A 21,940-nucleotide genomic window follows, 5' to 3' on the forward strand; every position below is an offset into this window, starting at 1 on the left:
TGGCATGCCCTGTGTCAAATACTACAAAAATTATGTCCTTTAGTTATTCTAAATATATATGAGATATGTATTCATATCCTTTCATTGCAGATGAGGAAATATTAACTAATTTACCCCAAATCACATAGCTAGTAAATAACAGGCAGGATTTAAACCCAGATATACTTGACTTTCACACCTCTATCTGTGCTTGCTAGGTATTTATTCTTACCCTGTTTGTGACCTCAGAGGTTTTTATTACTTGATGGTGATGATGATACTCTTGTTAACTTGGAAATACTCGCTTTATTCCAACACTATTTAGACTGTAAATGTCAATTGTTTCCTTTCTTCGAACTTTGGATAAGATAGTAATTTTAATACCTTTAATACCGCCTCATAAAATTAGTAGATTTTTACCAAACAGAGGCAAGCTTTTCAGTATTTACTCTCTTTATGCTTCCTTTCTCATCTTCTTTCCTTCTCTACTCCTTCCTCTGCAAAAATCTCACCTCCTTTATTTGGTGTCTAATTCCCCAGTACTCCAGTGATCCTCTGCCTTTTATAACTGCTTGGCCCTCTGATCTTCCTCCTGGAGTCCACCTAAATGGCCAGTAGTACTAACTGGATAAAAATAGTAAACCCTAAGAGCCTGGAGGAGAAGCTTAGGCACATAGGTATTCTCCAGGAAAACATTCTCCACACAGGTACAGAATTGGGCTAACGACCACAAAGTTGAAGCAAAATATTTCAGGAGTAATTTGAGGTTTCCAGAATTGGACCAAGATTTGAATACTGCAACCCAATTATTTCTTTCTAACCATCCAAAATATGTTCAATTTAAAAATTTCAGGTTTTGCTTCTCATGTAAATTGTAAATTTTAGGGCACTCCTCTTAATATTTTTACCATGTATGCAGTTCATTTGATGGTGATTTGAAAAAAAAAATCTTGGATCAATATTTCATACAAATGAATATAAGTAATAAAATATTATAAAACTTCAAGATTCAACTATTGAAATTTTAAGGAAATACAGCTGACATATGACAATACTAATAGTATTGTAATGATTCTTATAATGCTATTTGGTAGGTCCATAGTAAAGAATTTTTGAACAAATATTTTTTAAAAAACACACCAGAATCATAAAGGACATGTAATAATCCCTCTTTACAAAGTGCTAAATAAATGACCTAGATTTGATGCTCCCAGGATGTAAAATACAAACTGGTTTCAACTATAGTCTTTTAACAGTGTCCTTATTAAGTAATACAACCTCAGTGCAATGCCTTAGTTAATGTTTTCCATGGTTCAGAGTCGGGGTTCTCATCCTCCTTTTATAAAAGAATCAGATGAGGCTGAGCAAGATTAAATAACTAACCCAAGGTCACACAGCTACTAAGCTTTCATGCATGCTAAGTCGCTTCAGTTGTGTCCTACTCTGACTCCATGGACTGTAGCCTGCCAGACTCCTCTGTTCATGAGGATTCTCTAGGCAAGAGTACTGGAGTGGGTTGCCATTTCCTCCTCCAGGAGATCTTCCCAGGGATGGAACCTGTGTCTCTCCGTCTCCTGCATTGGCCGGTAGTTCATACTAGTGCTTAAGTCCAGCCTGTTTCTTCTGAACATTCATACTCACTCTGCATCTCCACCCTGTGACCCAGGAAGAAAGGGCCATTGTTGTGGTCTTGAGGGGCAGAACCAGGCTAGAGAGGGTCCACATGAGAAAGACGAGAGACTCTGGATCTTTAAAAATTCTAATCAAAAGCAGAGATTTGCTCTCCTCGGACAGTATTTAGTAGTGGCTTAAACCCTTCATTCAAACCCTGAGGAACACTGGCACATAGGAGATTACTTTTAGCAAATGGAAAAAAAAAAAAAGGGAGTCTGAGGGGTACTTCTCAATGAGTCACACATATCCAGAAGTGAGTGGTTTTCTAAAAGTCTCATAAAACCACCCACATTCTTAGCAATAAGGTTAAACTCTTGAATTTTGCCAACACAATCTTCCGGAGTCTGGCAAAACATCAATATATCGTTCCCCCTATTTTGCCTTTGAAACTAAAGCCAATCTGCTCCCTCCATGCCTCCTGAGCAGTGACATTTTAAGCCACAGCAATATCTGTTCTTTCTTCTATTCTCTTAAATTTGAATTGTCTCAACGTGGGCACGTTGTTCAGTGCCATTTCAGAGCATCTTAACCCTGATTTATTGTTTCTAACTCTATGTGTGGTTTTTCTTCTTTATAAAATCAAGTAACATAACATTTTAGAACTGAGTTTGCTGCCTAAATACTTCAGATTTTCTCTCCAGATGTGAATTAGTTTGTAGTAATCCCCATTCATGATCCTCGAGCTATTGACTGACACTTATGACTAACAGCCCCATGCTGACTATTGGGACTGAAGTTTAAAACTTGCTTCTAGAACAAAAGAGAAAATGCCTTTGGTCATTTTCATCAGCAGAATTCTTTGCCTCCTGATTTTCTTCCCCAGGATCCACAGAGTGAATAAGTAGCGTGAGGTTCTCAATTAGTAATGTGTAAGTTATCTCTCATAGGCAAATTAAGGACAGTAATGAAACAGCCACTAAAGAAAATCATTGCAGAGAACAATTAGCATGGTGTTCTAGCCTGCCTCTTCCATTCGAAAGCCAGCAGCTACATTCTTTATAAAACATCCTTTAAGCGTTTGCTGTTGATTCCTACAATCTAAGCTCTCAGGAGTACAGTTTGTCCCCTAGCAAGAAGATAATAGCTGGCACAAACCAAGAAATAAAGAGCCAAACAAAATGTGCCCCCATGCCGTGCTAAACCGACTGAGCCTCATACGATTAGACATTACAACCCCACACAGAAGCCTCCACTCCACCAGCTCATGTGTAGGACCGCTGTTGTCAACACCATCAGAGGCTAATGCTGTAGCTACACCACTGCCTTATTTCAAGAAACTCTCTAGGAGAGCTAACAAGGAAGGCAGAGGGACAATATCCTGAGAAACAATATCATTTGCTAAGTGTCAAATTCCTAATCATCAGATATGGCTCTCTTTTTTTTTTTTTTTTTTTTTTAGATATGGCTCTCTTAAAAGCTACTGGAAGAAGGGGTGCGGGGTGGCAGGAGAGAGTTTGATTTCTGGTTGTATAGGACATTGTGTGTTTTACACTTGTTTACTTTCAATATTTTATCAGCATGTTTACTGTTCAAGTGGATGAAGACAGAAGGCATATGCAAAATCTGACAGTAGAACAGGCAATAGAAGTTAAAAAGCTTTTCATTGGGGGTGCTCCACCTGAATTTCAACCTTCCCCACTCAGAAATATTCCTCCCTTTGAAGGCTGTATATGGAACCTTGTTATAAACTCTGTGTAAGTGAATCTCCTTGTTACTATTTTTTTTTCATAGGAGGATCACTATGGCATCTACATTATCCAAAACCATGGGGTGAGGGAGAGGGGAAACAATGAAGATCTTCAAGTCAAATTTTTGTTTAATTGCACTGATGACCTTTGAAGGGGGAAAGGGGAAATGTGATGTAACAGTAGGGAAGCAGGACAATGAAAAATAAGAGAAAGTATTGAACTTTTATTATGTTCCCTTAGCCCGATGGACTTTGCACAGCCTGTATCCTTCAAAAACGCAGACATTGGTCGCTGTGCCCATGAGGAACCCCCTGAGGAGGAGGCTGGAGCAGTTACGGCTGAAACGGTTATCCAGCCAGAGCCGGTTCCCACCCCAACGGTTCCCGCACCCACCCCATTTCTGACACACGTAAGTGTTTATGTCCCATTGCTTTCTCATTTTACCCCTGTGTTTGTAGTCACTTTCTGAAGGAAGGTTACTCAGGCCATCTAGTACACTCTACTGCAAGAACTAGAGGAAGGGTCACCTATCATAAAAACCTATTCTCCTTACCTCTTCCTTGAATTACTTTCATTTATATTTCCGGTCTCCTTTAATCTTCTTGTTTATAAAGTGGCACATGTTTCCAGTTGAAAAGTTAGCACAGAAATGTCTGTGGAGTCAAGAATAAAATTCACCTATACTAGCACTACCCAGAGGTAATCATGTCAATTTTCAGCCCCTTTTATTTGCATTTTACACAGTAAATCTCCTATCATGTATACAACTTGGTATTCTGTTTTTAAGAACCAGTTGTACATAGGTAAAACTGTTTCTAAACATCTTGCCAATGTGTATGTCTAATATGATGTATATGTATATGTATGTTTGTGTGAGAGAGACATAAAAAATTCTTCATAGAATGGAAGGTAGTAAGTATATCCTTGATTAGAACATGGGTCCAGAGTCAGACTGCCTGGGTTCAAATCCCAGCACATCTGTATGAATTGGGAAAGCTACTTAGCCAATCTGTTCCCCTCAGTTACCTCATCTGTATAGTGAGTATAGAGTTTTTTAAAAGATGTTTGTTAAACACCTAGCATTATACTAAACATTTAATAAATGGCATAATTACCATATAGTAATGGTCATAGTGACAGCTTTTAAACAATTTCTGTTCAATATTATAAGTAATTTTCCTAACAGCTGTCTAAAATGTATACATATATATCATCACCCCATTTTTAGCTGAGTGAATTAAGAATTAGTTAGCCTAAATAATAAACCCAGAGACAGTCCGTCAGCGGCAGGACAGGAATCTTAATCCAGTGGGTCTGATTATATAATCTGATTCCTTATTGTGGCGACACTCCGTCTTTACAGCTCGTTCTATGTCTTCCTCATTGAGCAGCTACCATTTAGAGCATTTCCAGTTTTTTGCTACTAGAAACTATTGTAATCAGCTCTTCTGTACGTCAGACTTTCTCATTGTTGCTAATGATGTTCTTAAAATAGATTCTTCGTTGGGTAATTATGAGGCCAAGTGAAGAATATACCCAAGATTCTCAACAGATATACAGGAATTGCTTTTTCCAAAGGTTATACAAATTTTCATTCTCACTGCCAAAGATCTCACACTGCTCTTGACAGCACATGCACCGTACTTATGATATTTGCCAGTTGACAGGTGGAATATGTTACCTTGAGTGCCGATTTTGAAACTCTCCAACACTTTGTTCTTTTCGTTAGTTTTCATGATGGAATTAGTTGTTCTGTAGAGTGGTGTGCTCATTGTCACTAGAAATATTTATTAAATGAGAAGCCAAACTGGCCGTTTATTCCAAGCATCATTTCCTCCTCTGTAAAATGTGGGTATTATACCTACATTGCCTAATGATGGGATTATTATAAGAATCAAATGACATGATTTATGTGGAAGTTCTTTGAAAAGTAGAAAAGTTATGCACGCATAGATACTGTAGGAAGGTTCTTTCTTGTGGGCTTCTCTCTAGCTGCAGGGAAAGGGGGCTGCTCTCCAGTTGCAGTACATGAGTTTCTTACTGCGGTGGCCTCTCTAGTTGTGGAGCATGGGCCCCATGGCATTCGGGGCTTCAGCTGTTGCAGCCCATGTGATTGAGCTGTGCAGCTCAGTGATTGTGACTCACGGGCCTAGTTGTCCTGCAGCATGTGGGATCTTACCAGACCAGGGATTGAGCCCTTGTCTCCTGCATTGACAAGGTGGATTCTTTGCCACTGAGCCACCAGGGAAGCCCCAGATACTGTGAGAAATCTCTGCGTTTACTAAGGAACTAGTATCTGTCCAGTGCTCTGCCAGGCATAGTATATCCATTATTTCATTTGATTTCCACAAGTTGTTAATCATTTCTTGTTTATTTATATTGTTGGAAGTATTATTAGCCCCATTTCACAGAAGAAAATGCCTCAAATCACACAGCACAGCTCGCAAGTGAAAGGCTATCAGTCATCTGGGGATTAGTTCGAGGAGTTGCTTTTCTCCTAAGACATGACTGAGACCTGCCACATGGATTTTTTTTTCCATTTATTTTTATTAGTTGGAGGCTAATTACTTTACAATATTGTAGTGAGTTTTGTCATACATTGACATGAATCAGCCATGGAGTTACATGTATTCCCCATCCCGATCCCCGCTCCCACCTCCTTCTCTACCCAATCCCTCTGGGTCTTCCCAGTGCACCGGGCCCGAGCACTTGTCTCATGCATCCCACCTGGGCTGGTGATCTGTTTCACCCTAGGTAATATACATGTTTCGATGCTGTTCTCTCGAAACATCCCTCCCTCGCCTTCTCCCACAGAGTCCAAGAGTCTGTTCTGTGCATCTGTGTCTCTTTTTCTGTTTTGCATATAGGGTTATCATTACCATCTTTCTAAATTCCATATATATGTGTTAGTATGCTGTAATGTTCTTTATCTTTCTGGCTTACTTCACTCTGTATAATGGGCTCCAGTTTCATCCATCTCATTAGAACTGATTTAAATGAATTCTTTTTAACGGCTGAGTAATATTCCATGGTGTATATGTACCACAGCTTCCTTATCCATTCATCTGCTGATGGGCATCTAGGTTGCTTCCATGTCCTGGCTATTATAAACAGTGCTGCGATGAACATTGGGGTGCACGTGTCTCTTTCAGGTCTGGTTTCCTTGATGTGTATGCCCAGAAGTGGTATTGCTGGGTCATATGGCAGTTCTATTTCCAGTTTTTTAAGAAATCTCCACACTGTTTTCCATAGTGGCTGTACTAGTTTGCATTCCCACGAACAGTGTAAGAGGGTTCCCTTTTCTCCATACCCTCTCCAGCATTTATTGCTTGTAGACTTTTAGATAGCAGCCATCCTGACTGGCATGTAATGGTACCTCATTGTTGTTTTGATTTGCATTTATCTGATAATGAGTGATGTTGAGCATCTTTTCATGTGTTTGTTAGCCATCTGTATGTCTTCTTTGGAGAAATGTCTGTTTAGTTCTTTGGCCCATTTTTTGATTGGATCATTTATTTTTCTGGAGTTGAGCTGCAGGAGTTGCTTGTATATTTTTGAGATTAATCCTTTGTCTGTTTCTTCATTTGCTATTATTTTCTCCCAATCTGAGGGCTGTCTTTTCACCTTGCTTATAGTTTCCTTTGTTGTGCAAAAGCTTTTAAGTTTCATTAGGTCCCATTTGTTTATTTTTGCTTTTATTTCCAGTATTCTGGGAGGTGGGTCATAGAGGATCCTGCTGTGATTTATGTCGGAGAGTGTTTTGCCTATGTTCTCCTCTAGGAGTTTTATAGTTTCTGGTCTTACATTTAGATCTTTAATCCATTTTGAAATCCCTTGCATTCCTGTACACTAACAATGAGAAAACAGAAAGAGAAATTAAGGAAACAATACCATTCACCATTGCAACAAAAAGAATAAAATACTTAGGAGTATATCTACCTAAAGAAACAAAAGACCTATACATAGAAAACTATAAAACACTGATGAAAGAAATCAAAGAGGACACAAACAGATGGAGAAATGTACCATGTTCATGGATTGGAAGAATCAATATTGTCAAAATGGCTATTCTACCCAAAGCAATCTATAGATTCAACACAATCCCTATTAAGCTACCAACGGTATTTTTCACAGAACTAGAACAAATAATTTCACAATTTGTATGGAAATACAAAAAACCTCGAATAGCCAAAGTAATCTTGAGAAAGAAGAGTGGAACTGGAGGAATCAACCTGCCTGACTTCAGACTATACTACAAAGCCACAGTCATCAAGACAGTATGGTACTGGCACAAAGACAGAAATATAGATCAATGGAACAGAATAGAAAGCCCAGAGATAAATCCATGAACCTATGGACACTTTATCTTCGACAAAGGAGGCAAAGATATACAATGGAAAAAAGATAACCTCTTTAACAAATGGTGCTGGGAAAACTGGTCAACCACTTGTAAAAGAATGAAACTAGAACACTTTCTAACACCATGCCACATGGATTTTAGAATATTTCCTTAATGGTTCCATAATATGGCTTTATGCTAGATTTCTCCCAGCAAAGGGAAGGTGAATGATCCCTACCCCTTCTCCCTCATATACCACTCTCTGAACTGTTATCCTTCATATCTGTCCCTTGGTCTCAAGTCAATTAAAGAATTAAAAACACTGTGGGTAAAATAAGCTTTTTAGACATTGGATGCAAATATCCATTTAGATTCTAAAGGAAAGTATATCCTAAATTCTGAACAACTAACTTAGAATTATAACAAGCAGAAGCCCTAGAGACCAGCTGGTCCAATTGCCATCTTAATACATGAATCTTTTTATATGATACTTGATGTGGACTTACAGATTTTGCTTGAACATTCCATTGACAAAGCTCTTCCAGTGTTACAATAGGGCAGGCTCTAGTTGTTAGAAAGCCATTGGTTATAATGAAGTAAAACCACATCCCTATAACCTCCATGTAATGATTGTGTTTCTGTAGCCAAACACATTAAGTTTTTATCTTCTCTAACATCCCTTCAAGCATTTGAAAACAGCTGTGCTCTCCTTTCCCAGGCTAAATATTCCATTATCTCAAGCATTTTTCTTAATTTCTAATTTTGTTATTCCCACTGATGGTATTCTTATATTTGAAATATCTCTTTCAAAATATGGCACCTAGAATAGACCATACCACTCAAAATGGAGTACACAGTTCAGAGGACAGCAGAGCTCCTCCTTCCGCTGGTCTGTCATCATATTCTACTAATACACATGAGAACATTTTAATGTTTTAAACAGATGTCCCATGCCATTAATTCCTCATTAGGTACTGTATTCGGTCAACCAAAACCTTGAGGGCCTTTGAACTTCTCTCAAGTCAGATGTCTCAGCCAGTACACATTGAACTGGTCTGGTTTATTCATGAATAACCCTGCTGGACCTTCTTTTTCTCTTTTTAGTGATTACCTTTCTTAGTTGTGTTTCTAAAACACAACCTTTTAGGAGATCTCTAGCATATCCTAGAGATCACATTGGTTTCTAGAGATCACATTTTCCTCCTTTTTCTGAGAACAAAGATCCTTTCGCATCTGGACTAGAGATTTTTAACTCATTTAAGTTTTCTTATAACTTTCTGTTTTAATTCCAGTTTCCATTTTCTCTCAGCAGTGTATGTTTAACTTCTACAAAAAAGAACAATCCACTTAATAGACAAGACAAAACCAAAAGAGAGGTAGAGTAACAGTCCTGTGGGTTGGTGTAGAAAGACTCATAGACAGCAGACTTGCACATTGTAATACTTATGACTATGTGGCCAAATCTGTGTATTTTAGAATCTTTCATCTCTGTTGCATTGTACCATATTTTCAGAGTTTCAGATCATGGGACCATATATATTTCCTCTTTTAATTTGGTTTCTTTCATTTTCATTCATTATTATTTTGTGTGTGGAGAGAAGTCTCTACTTTTTAAAGGCTATTTAAAGGTTTGATAATATTTTATAACAAATATTTACTAAGAGCCTACAAAATGCAAAGATGAATAAAATATCATCATTTATTTTATGACATTTATTTCAAATATGTATTAAGAGCATACTAGAGAAACAGAAATGGAGAGACATATCTGAGAAAGTAGATATTAACATAAATAGCACAGCAACCAATATGCAAGGAGGTCAGTCAGGATAAATGCCAAGTATGGACTGCAGACACAACTGGCTAGCTTCCAAGATGAAAACTAGAAGCATGTCTGGGGACACCGTTAACCTCCATCTAGGTTAGTGGTACCTGGACGTGTGAAAACAGATCCATAAAATTCAAGTTTTAGTATGTCACCATACTCTTGTACTTAAAATCTTTCAATCGAAACAATATAAAATGACATACTTATGACATTATGTTAAGTGGGGAAAACAGGATATAAGACTCCGTATTCTGCATCATCATATCTATATCAATAGTTAGAAAAACATGTAAGGAAAAAATCTTTTCAAAAAATGCATCAGATGCTAACAACAGATGATGGATATGGTCCAGAGATGATTTTCATCATTTCAAAAAATATTCTTAAATGTGTTTTGCTTTCGTAAATGTTTTAAAAGATAAACTGGAAAGCAATGGTTTTTCAGCATTTATTTCTCCACAGCCACCAGTTATGTAGCTGATTTCCTCCCTGGGGAAGAGAAACGTGCTGCGTGAGCCCCTCTCAGCTCAACCAGATTGAGAGTCACTGAGGAAACAAACTAGGTCTTTAATCCAAGTGATCCATGATAGAGGTCTGCCTGCCCACCTGCTGTGGCCCGCCTACCCTTACTCAGTGAACTCAGGGGGCTCGCTGAATAACTGCCTCGTCCTCTCCAAACGGAGGAAACCCTGCTGAAAAAGAGGAGAATGTTTACTCTGAGGATTGTTGCTATTGTTCAGTTGCCAGGTTGTGTCTGACTATTCATGACCCCATGCACTGCAGCACACCAGCCTTCCCTATCTGTCACCCTCTCCCAGAGTCTGCCCAAGTTCATGTCCACTGAATCGGTGATGCCATCCAACCATCTCATCCTCTGTTGCCTGCTTCTCCTTCTGCCTTCGGTCTTTCCCAGCAGCAGGGCATTTTCCAATGAGTTTTTGTGTCAAGTGGCCAAAGTGTTGGAGCTTCAGCTTCAGCATCAGCCCTTCCAATGAGTATTCAGGGTGGCTTTCCTTTAAGATTGACTGGTTTGATCTCCTTACAGTCCAAGGGACTCTCAAGAGTCTTCTCCAACTCCACAGTTCAAAAGCATCAATCTTCAGTGCTCAGTTTTCCTTATGGCCCAACTCTCATCCATACATGACTACTGGAAAAACCATAGCTTTGACTGGACAGACCTTTGTAGGTAATGTCTCTGCTTTTTAATATGCTGGCTAGGTTTGTCATAACTTTTCTTCCAAGGAGCAAATGTGTTTTGATTTCATGGCTGCAGTCACCATCTGCAGTGATTTTAGAGCCCCAAAAGAGGAAATCTGTCACTGTTTCCAACTTTCCCCCTTCTATTTGCCATGAAGTGATGTGACCAGATGCCATGATCTTAGTTTCTTTAATATTTAGTTTTAAGCTGGATTTTTCACTCTCCTCCTTCACCCTCATCAAGAGATTCTTTAGTTCCTCTTCACTTTCTGCCATTAGAGTGATATCATCTGCATATCTGAGGTTGTTGATGTTTCTCCAGGCAATCTTGATTCCAGCTTGTAACTCATCCAACCCTGCATTTCTCATGACATGCTTTGCATATAAGTTAAATAGATCAGTGACAAAAACAGCCTTGTCATACTCCTGTCTCAATCCTGAACCAGTCAGTTGTTCCATACGAGGTTCCAACCATTGCTTCTTGATCGGCATACAGGTTTCTCGGGAGGCAGGTAAGATGGTCTGGTATTGCCATCTCTTTAAGAGTTTTCCACAGTTTGTTGATCCACAAGGTCAAAAGCTTTAGCGTAAAAAGCTTTCGCGTAGTCAGTGAATCAGAGGTAGATGTTTTCCTGGAATTCCCTTGCTTTCTCTATGATCAAGCAGATGTTGGCAATTTGATCTCTGGTTCCTCTGCCTTTTCTAAACCCAGATTAGACATAAGGAAGTTCTTGGTTCATGTAATACTAAAGCCTAGCATGCAGAATTTTGAGCATAACCTTGCTGGCGTGGGAGATGAGTGCAATTGTCCAGTGGTTTGAACATTCTTTAGTACTGCCCTTCTTGGGAAGTAGGATAAGGATTGACCTTTTCCAGTCCTGTGGCCACTGCTGGATTTTCCAAACTTGCTGATATAATTGACATAAGTGCAGTGCTTTGATAGCATCATTTTTTAGGATTTTAAATGGTTCTGCTGGAATTCCATCACCTCCACTAGCTTCATTAACAGCAGTGCTTTCTAAGGCCCACTTGACTTCACAGTCCAGAATTTCTGGCTCAGGGTGAGTGACCACACCATCGTGGTTATCTGGGTCATTAAGATCTTTTTTGTTCAGTTCTTCTGTGTATTCTTTCTATCTGTTCTTGATCTTTTCTAGATCTCTTCTACTTCTGTTAGGTTTTTACCATTTCTGTCCTTTATTGTGCCCATCTTGGGATGAAAGTTTCCTTTGATATTTCTAATTTTCTTGAAGAGATTTCTAATCTTTTCCCCTTCTGTTTTCCTCCATATCTTTGCGCTGTTCATGGAAGAAGGCCTTCTTGTCTTCCTTGCTGTCCTCTGGAGTTCTGTGTTTGGTTGGCTGTACCTTTCCCATTCTCCTTTGCTTTTTGCTTCTCTTCTTTCTTAAGCTACTTGTGAAACCTCCTCAGAAAACCACTTTGCCTTCTTGCTTTTCTTTTTCTTTGGGATGGTTTTGTTCACTGCCTCCTGTACAATATTACAGACCCCTGTCCATAGTTCTTCAGGCACCCTGTTTACTAGATCTAATCCATTAAATCTATTCGTCACCTCCACTGTGTGTATCTATAGGGATTTTAATCGTACCTGGCTGGCCTGGTTTTTCCCCACTTTCCTTAATGTAAGCCTGAATTTTGCTATAAGAAGCTGATAGTTTGGCCCACATTCAGCTCCTGGTCTTGTTTTTGCTGACTGTATACAGCGTCTCCAACTTCAGCTACAAAGAATCTAATCAATCTGATTTCGGTATTGGCCATTTGATGACTGATGTCCATGTGTAACGTTGTCTGTTGTGTTGTTGAAAAAGAGTGTTTGCTATGACCAGTGCATTCTCCTGGCATAACAAGGATTATTATGACCTAAATTATACACTGTGTACAAAGTAGCTGCTCACAGTAACACTCCACCCTTCTTCTAAGAGAACTAGTTACTTTAACTTTTCACAATTCTAAGGTGAGAGCAAGGGTTAGGGAAAGGAGGTGAGCATTCCGGGTTTAAATGAACTCCAGCGTGATATGGTTGTTATCTCTCGAGTCTCCTATCAGTTTCAATTCTCACCATTTTCTCTTTTTAAATCAAAATTCAGAATTTTAGGAATTCATTTAAGAATTAAGATTTACGTGTTAATTCCAGAAGTGGCAACTATACCTATCCACGTGTCCCTTGTTGGTTCCAGCACAGTTGACAGCATCCTCTCCTATTCTGTTTCTTTCATTTCCTTCTTTACGACATCATACCTGTCCCCACCAGCAACTTAGAGCACAAGGACAATGTTCCCTCTCTTCCAGGGCAATTTAAGAGTATTTTGAGAAAGCCCTGCCCTGTGAAATGGATTAATGTCAATCCTATTATTAATACATGCCAGAACATCATAGATCAGAGCGCATGTTTTCCGCATATTATCTCATTTGGTAGTGTGGTAGCTATCTTCTCTTCATACTGCTCTCTTATTCTTTAGCCTGTTTAGCACTGGATAAAAAAACATTTCTGCATATTCTATTTGTGGATATTTCTCATGGAGGACAGCAGGGATAAGAGTAGATAAGACTGTGGACTTCTAGTACTACAGAAAATTATCAAAATGTGACAAGTTCTCTGCAGGTATATATGCCATGTATACCAAGTCTTTGCAACCAATGTGGCCTGTGTGGATTTGTATACAATGCGCTGGCTGCATGGTTGTTCTTTTTTGTTTGCTTAAACTTGAATATTGGAATGTTGAACTTTGAATTTCAAAGTCTAAGAGGTGAATACTAAGAGGAGTGGATAAATAGCCATGAGGGGTCCCTGCAGTTCAGGGCTCTTGGGGGAGTTGTGAAAAAGAAGTAGAAAAGAATAGAGCAAAGGAAAACTATTCCTCCTGCAGATTTAATGCTGTGACTTTAAAAGCTAAGTACAGTCCTGGCCAATAAATCGATTGGATACTGCTTTGTATTTAAAGGGGAAACATACATTTTCCATACCACAAGAATTACTCTTCAGACATTAGTGTGTAGATGGAACTGCAAATGCCCACTGTTTACCAAAAGAGCTTATATTCAGAGAGTTAACATAACTCAGTTTCTCAGTAAACAACTTGAACAGCGGTTTTGTATTTCAGAATATTAAAGTCTGTACTGTAAAAATTATCTTCTGCTTAGTATTCATGCCAAAAGAAGAGCATCACAAAGACGCATCCGACTTTGAAGAAGTCATTTAGTCATTTGTTTAGAATTTTTGACTCATGAAATAAGAAAATGATGCTACTTTTGGAATTAATTTTTATTAAAGTATAGTTAATTTACAATATTACATCATTTTCAGGTATACAGCATAGTGAATCAGTATTTTTGCAGATTATACTTCAATTATGCAAGTTTTAAATCATTCATCATTTGGTGCTTTGAAGAACAGAGATGCCAGTTTTGGTCAATACAATTAAAGTCTCTACTCTGCACCAATCTAAAGTCAAGCAATGCTTATCCACCAATCCTATGTCATTCTGAATCCAATAACTCATTTCCAAATGTCACCCAACAGTCAGCAGTTGGAAGTGACCCCTGCTTTATTCTGATCTGAAATTAATTGAGTGACAGGATGAAGGTGAAAATGTGAAGTCCATTGCCAATCCGAGGCGCTATCCAGTTGCCTAAACGTGGCTATGGGAAGCACAGCTTCCTTCAGAGTCATGTCCAGCCGCATCGCTGCTCTCACCAACAGGTGCGTGGCCATGGTTAGACTCCCCACCCAAGTCCTGTCTGCCTGCATCTTGTCACCTGCCACGCAGAGATGTACATGGAGCAAGCACATCCTGTCCCGTCACATTTTCCCCATATGTACTTTAAAGAGTCCCCACAAGGTGGCAGGATTGTAACGTGCTGAGATTGATGATCCCCTGATATTTGTATTATTAACACATTTCAGAGATCAGTGTTTCCAAAATAACACAAGTCACGTCCATAAAGATGATGCCTCCCCTAGAGTTCCCACTGGCTTGAAGGAAGACAATTCATCTTGCAACAACTATTCTTTAAAGGTTACTTAAAATTTTCTCACTAGAAGACCCTTAGTTTAAATTTCTTTGGGAAGCAGGGTTGAAGATGACTTTAACGACAAAATCATTTTACTCGTGTGCAAACCTTGGGGCACTTTCTATCCCATCTCACATGGTCCCTCTTCAAAATGTGATTAGAAAGAAAAGAGCCACTTGAGTGGCCAAGTGGGCACTCTACCCTCTGAGGGGTTTGAGGGAGGAGGAAGAGGAGATACGACAGGTAACCTTCTGGGAATATCGGGCCTGGGTTCAGATCTTCCCACAGGAAAGCAGTTTAGACACAGTCCATCCCATCTCCCTTTAACCAAGAGAGAGGAGGTGTTGAGGCTTGCAGCAGAAACATTACCAGACTAGAGACTGTTGGAGAATTGTCTTCTCGTTTAAATCCTGAAGCAGAGACACAGAAAATTCTCTTATCCTGGCACTTCTCTGTCCTGTTTCAACTGCCAATTTTATAAAAGAACGTGCTAGTTTATTTAAGCTGTTTCCATATCCATCCCATTGCAAATTGATGATAGTAAACATCAACTGGGCTATCCTTAAATAAAAATGAACTTATATACTGGCTTTCTACTTTGAGTTTACCAAACAGAGTGATGGACTGCCCTGGTGGCTCAGGGGTAAAGAACCCACCTACCAGTGCAGAAATACAGGTTCAGTCCCTGGGCTGAGAAGATCCCCTGGAGAAGGAAGTGGCTACCCACTCCAGTATTCTTGCCTGGGAAATCCCATGGTCAGAGGCGCCTAGAGGGGTCACAAAAGAGACAGACACAACTTCGCGATGAAACAACGGCAACAAGAGAGTAATGCATTTGCTATCAATGTCTTCTATAAAACTTACCCGTCAAGAACACTGTTTTATTAGCCACTGTTTCCACCTGCTTCTCAAGATCCACCTGTTGCAAAAGTGAAGCAGGAGCCTGTTCAAGTAATACTGTTCTTTCTAATTTTCAAGTGGGTGTATCATGTAACCCTTCTTAACAGGCCTCTTACAAAGTCAAAGGTTTTTCTATAAAAACAAAAAAACAAAGTCAAAGGTAAAATAATGTAAGCAAGGCCTTTTTCATCTAGAAAATCTGGTAACATGTAACAGAGCTGTTCAGATCAAGACCAGTGTCAAAATCACGTCCCGTCTAGCGGTCAACAAGGTTACATGGTATTCCAGCCATGGTGCTCAGAACATGTCAAGACAAAACCTCTTGACCACACATAGCTGCCACCAGTAAAAGACCTAATCTTTACAGTTGCCACTTTGATCATTTAAAAAACTGCATTAGAAAAGTCATTTTATATTAACATATACATGCAGCCACTAGACGATGTGAACAGTAAGGGAAATTACCTGCTGGCGGTTCCCTTTGAAGGCTACGTGTTGGAAGTTGAAAGTGAAAGTCGCTCAGTCCTGTCTGACTCTTTGTGACCCCATGAACTATACAGTCTATGGGATTCTTCAGGCCAGAATACTGGAGTGGGGAGCTGTTCCCTTCTCTAGGGGACCTTCCCGACCCAGAGATCGAACCAGGGTCTCCTCATTGCAGGCGGATTCTTTACCAACTGAGCTATGAGGGAAGCCCTTAGGGCTACACGTTATAGTTCCCTAATTCCTCCACATAAAGTGACATTTTCAAGACCTCAGTTTTCAGAGCTGAGGGTTTAGAGATGTTTTAGCTAAATTCTGCCCTTTGATGGGCTCCCAGCAGGTCAGATTCTCTTCAAGGTTTCTGAGGAGGACTGCAGGCTACTTACGTGTGTTGTGATGGTCGTCTCTACAGAAAATATTGAGAGGCTGATAAATGATCCAGTTCTATTAAGAGCATCACTGAAGGCTGAGACATTAAGCTTCCCAGATCTTTCCACGTGGGCTCTTTTTTGCAGGCAGTGTAATAAGAAGGGTGCCATGTGTTGATTCCAAGAGAGGCCCAGTCAGAGCTGCATGAATAGACAGCGTTTTTCTGTCCTACCCGCTGAGTTTTTGCATATCTGTGTGAATTTGAGCCACAGTCTGTTCTTTGTGACTGACCATCTCCTGGGAAGCTAGGTCGGGGAAATACTTCCATAAAGGCTAATTTTACAGCATTTCAAAACACTTAAAGCCTTTTACCTGCTGTAGCAGAGTGCTGCATTTGACTGAGCTCTAGAGAAAAGAGGGCAAGGCTTTTCCTCATCAAGGAAAAATTTCCTGTGCGCTGATGAGTCATCTCCAAGGTACAGTCTCTGGGGAGAGCTTCCTGTATCCAGAGCCCACCTTGGGCTCAGCACGCACTGGGGCAGAGGCCCGACCAGTGCTATTAAGTGCAGATCTCTAAAAACAGATGTAGTGTTGGGAGCATGCGGGTTATTTATTTTCTAGTGTACTTCGTGTTCTAAAAGACTTCTTAAGCAGCTTGTACTTGGAATTATTTTGTCAAAGTAGAGACCAGGGAAAGATGGTTTTGGTAACTTGAGAAGCCTTGATTATCTACTGAGCTGAGGGCTATTGTAGCCAAGTAAGGTCCACCCAGCCAGGTCCAGCTATATAGTTGGCAGAGCCCAGAGCCCAGCGAAAATGCTAGGCACCTTGTTCAAAAATTATTAAGAATTTCAAAATGGTGAGAGCAGGGCATTAAGCTCAGTGACTGCACAGGTAGCCTGCCTCTGAAGCTAGCCCTGCAGCGAGATCTCCCTTGTAAGCACCCTAGGAAGCTGATCTTTGAACAGTGGCAGATGAAATGGTATATGGTGGGTTACATTAAAAACTGTGCGGTGTTGCCTAGCAACAGGCTAAGGGCCTGAATGGCTGACTTGCAAGTTGAGAAACACCAACTTGAAAGTCTAAATTCACAGAAATCTTCTAGCACTGATAATTTTCAAGAAAAAGTAAGACAGTGGGAGACAGAAACGGGGAGGGGAAGAAAGAACATATTTTTCCACTCTTACAACCCGGTAGCGGCTAGCTTGTCACTTTCCCTGTTCAATCGTCTAAGCAGATAACTCTTCATCAGTGAAGTAGAAGTGAGAAGGAAATTCCAGTTTTCTTAGAAGTATAAATAATAGTTTTCCTTAAAGGAGAAAGAAATGGCAACCCACTCCAATATTCTTGCCTGGATAATTCCATGAATTCCATGGACAGATTAGCCTGGCAGGCTACAGTCCATGGGGTCACAGAGAGTTGGACACAACTGAGCGACTAACACTTTAAAGGATGGTGGAAACATGAATTAATCAATGCATATTTTTGAGCACATTCCTTTGGCAACTCAAGGGTACAGTATAAGAAAATGGATTCACAGTTATGGAACATTTAATAGTAAGTACCTCCTATGCAGTAGATTCCAGAGATGAATCAGAGACCACTTTTATTTCTAAGAAACTTAGAGATTATGTGAGAACATGAAACTGAAATATAAGAAACCATTAGACAGCAACATTACATTTTAAAGAGTATAGTCCATAATCTCTGCTTCTTCTCTCCTTGGTATTTTATAGGGTCCTTGTGCAGCAGAATCAGAACCAGCTCTCCTGATAGGGAGCAAACAGTTTGGGCTTTCGAGAAACAGTCACATTGCAATTGCATTCGATGACACCAAAGTTAAAAACCGGTATGATTTATTCTGAGATATTAGATAAGAACTGATAAATGGAAGTACTAAGCATGTGTTTATTCAAGTTTAATTAACTAGACTTATTAATATATGAGGTGAGATTTTTTAATTCACTGAGTACAGTAAAGAATAGAAATATATTTATCTGAGCCCGAGAAGCCCAGTTTAGAAACTCAGCAGACCTGGAAAGTCCTCACCTCTAAAAAGGTTTTGCTATGTTTTATGAAATGACTTCCCTGGTGACTCAGCTGGTAAAGAGTCTGCCTGCAATGCAGGAGACTAGGGTTTGATTCCTGAGTTGGAAAAATCCCCTGGAGAAGGGAATGGCTACCCACTCCAGTATTCTTGCCTGGAGAATTCCATGGACAGAGGAGCCTGGTGGACTACAGTCCATGCAGTTGCAAAGAGTCGGACATGACTGAGCGACTAAGTATGTGTGCATCCTTTATGAAAAGGCACCATGATCTGATGACACCCTATGCTAGAGTAAGAACGCTCTTATTCCTGTTTTATTTTGCATACTTTTATTTCACAGTCTCACCATTGAATTCGAAGTGCGAACTGAAGCTGAATCAGGCTTGCTCTTCTACATGGCTCGGATCAACCACGCTGATTTTGCCACAGTTCAGCTGAGAAATGGATTGCCCTACTTCAGCTATGACTTGGGCAGTGGTAACACCAGCACTATGATCCCCACCAAAATCAATGATGGCCGGTGGCACAAGGTAATGGCCCCAGCATGCCAGCAGCGCCCGACAGCGGGGCTACCGGGGGCAGCCATCAGCGTTCCCCCGGTCCCGCTACTGTTTTGCCAGTGCAGACCCTGACTCTGGTGCTACTGAAATGTGGCAGGGGCTAAAAATAAAGCAAGTGCCATATACAACTGCCCAACCTAGGAAAATGGGGTCAGGCCTGGATAGGTTTATAGTGGAACACTTACATGCCTCATCATGGTACCCCAAGAATCCATCGTTGCTATATAGCTGTGGTTCCCAAACATCTGTCCACAAACCAGGCAATTGAAGACATCCCCAGTACGCTAAGGTTTAGCACTTAGAGAAGGAAATGGCAACCCAGTCCAGTATTCTTGCCTGGAAAATTCTATGGACTGAGGAGCCCGGCGGGCTATAGTCCATGGGGTCACAAAGAGTCAGACAGGACTGAGCAGGCATGCATGCAAGTATTATTATGGGACAATGGAATGTGTTGATCATGAAGCTCTATGTATTCAATGTAAAGGAATAATATTTATTCTGAAATTCTATTTTCCCATTTTTAAGGGGCTAAAATGGCCTCTCTTTTATGAAATAATATTTGACCAACTCAAAAGCTAGCAACACTAAAATGAGCCTTAAAGCTCCCTTCTCCCACTCCCACCCCTGCAGGTCTGGGCACACTGAGAGCTGAGAATCCGCCACACCGCGTTTAAAGTCCTCTAGGGCACTATTTCCACCAACAGTCATTTGGAACAACTTTTTAAATGTTGGCCTTACACCCAGAAGCTGGTACTGTTATGGGCACAGAAGGCTCATTTGCCAGCTTACTGTCCTCTTTGGCATGACTGCAAGTAGATAATATACTGCCTGATTAAAACAAAATTCACTCAGAATTTGTCTCTGCACCTGTTGTAGCCTATTAAGTAAAGCTTCCCTAGGTGGACCAATTAAAATTTTAGAGTAAGATATTATTAGCTATTGGATTTTACATATTAACATACTTGAACTTGTCATATCATATAGAAAGCCAAGGAACCTGAAAAAAAAAATGATATAAACTCAAAGTCAACTAGTGTGTTATCTAGAAATAAGAAATTTTCTAGGGAGCTTATAACTAGCAAATATTTTATGCAGGAGCTCTATTACAGTTTATTCTAATCTCTGGCTAATAGAATAATAAATATGATACTTGAGAAAGAGACATATTGTCAGGCCACAGTGAGGCTGGGATTAAGAAAGATAGTTTAAATGCTCTAAGTAACCAAATGAAGGAGGGGTTTTATCCTAGAGGGTTTTTTAAAAATCATTTCCAAAGCCAGCATAGATAAGTGTAAAATAAGGTCTTCAATTACTCTAATCCTGATGTAGATTTGTTTTTAAACCATTGTTGTCCTCCAGCGTTTCACAGGGTTACATACTCCTTTTCCTAAATTCAGACTCAGGGATTTTATGCTCAAGCTAGTCTTCACACCATTTGCTTCACTCTGCCCCAGAAGATAAGTCACTCCACTGTTGTAATTTCAGCCCCAGTCAGCTTTCCATCTTTCTCCCGACTTTGTACTAATCAGCGGCTGCAGAAACGTCAGTGCAACGTGGACACAGCACCCATCCTCCAATTCTGCACAAGAAGTGCCTATTAAGCAGAGGGATGTAGCGTATCTGAAATTGTGCTGGGGAGACCAGGCTTTGCTCAATCAAACTAATGCACTTCTGAAATTGGACATGAATTTTGCAGCCCACTTAATTCTTGACAGGACTCTCCAGGGGCAAGTTTCCTTACAACAAGCATACCTCTGGATGCATATGCTCACCCAGCAACTGTGGAAGGGTCTGCAATCCAAAACTCACCCAGAAAGACTGTGTACTCTTTGGGAGATGGTACTAATGGAAAACACAGACTTTGAGATGTTCTTAATTCCACTTATTATCATGGGTTTAGCACATATTAGGCACTCAGTAAATTACTTCATTTTTTCCTAAGGAATACCCTGAAAGTTCTTATGTCTTATACTCTGCATATCTGAAATTATCTGTGAGTGAAATGAATGACTCCTCTTCTTTTGGTAGATTAAGATTATGCGAGTTAAGCAAGAAGGAACTATTTATGTAGATGATGCCTCCAACAGAACCATCAGTCCTAAGAAAGCTGATATTCTGGATGTTGTGGGAATGCTGTATGTTGGTGGGCTACCCATTAACTATACTACTCGAAGAATTGGTCCAGTAAGTATCTAATTTGTTTCCTTTGTTGCCTAAATAGATGCCTGAGTCATGAATGAATTTTGAATTATTAGATCACATTGACTCAGATAGATGAATAGAAAGTCATCTTTCCTGAAAAGTGACAATTTTTCTAGATAGATCTATGAGAGACAGTATTAAAAAACAGTGTGGACCCTGGAGCCAGACTCCCTCGGTTTGATTACATGCTTAACTGTTAAGTAGCTGTGTGCTTAATTTTTCTTTGACAAAGTCCCCTTTTATGTAAAATAGTATAATAATAATACCAAACAAACAAGGTCGCTGGAAAGATTAAATGAGATAGTATATTAAAAATGCTCAGAAGAATACCAAGTGTCTAGAAGGTACTAAGACAACAAAAGAGATGATAATGATGATATTGATGGTACTCTTTCAGGAATAGAGATTTAGCAAATACTGAGAGATGCTGTATCTATCTTGTTCAATACTGGGTTCAGAATTTAAAGTTCCCAATTTTGTAAATCAATATTCACAGTAATTTTTTGCCAGACCACATATCCTGGTTTGCTTTGGAAAGCATTATTTTCTTTAAGAAAGGGATTAGTGTTTTTTAAAAATGTGCTACACACACGTGTGGTTCATTTCTTTGCTCAGATTAGAACATGTGATGATGTGTGATTGTTC

General features: G+C 39.8%; 1 protein-coding gene across 7 annotated transcripts in view; it reads left to right on the forward strand.

Moving 5' to 3' along the window:
- Nucleotides 1-21,940, forward strand: part of LAMA2 (laminin subunit alpha 2) — a 648,848-nt gene that overhangs the window by 618,034 nt on the left and 8,874 nt on the right. For all 7 annotated transcript variants that reach the window (XM_043888304.1, XM_043888305.1, XM_043888300.1 and 4 more), the window contains 5 exons: nt 3,171-3,347; nt 3,582-3,750; nt 18,223-18,335; nt 18,874-19,063; nt 21,122-21,277. In XM_043888304.1, coding sequence (XP_043744239.1) covers nt 3,171-3,347; nt 3,582-3,750; nt 18,223-18,335; nt 18,874-19,063; nt 21,122-21,277 — 805 coding nt within the window. The remainder of the gene's footprint in view (nt 1-3,170; nt 3,348-3,581; nt 3,751-18,222; nt 18,336-18,873; nt 19,064-21,121; nt 21,278-21,940) is intronic.

The sequence above is a fragment of the Cervus elaphus genome, chromosome 26, assembly GCF_910594005.1.
Source record: "Cervus elaphus chromosome 26, mCerEla1.1, whole genome shotgun sequence".
NCBI lineage: Eukaryota > Metazoa > Chordata > Mammalia > Artiodactyla > Cervidae > Cervus > Cervus elaphus.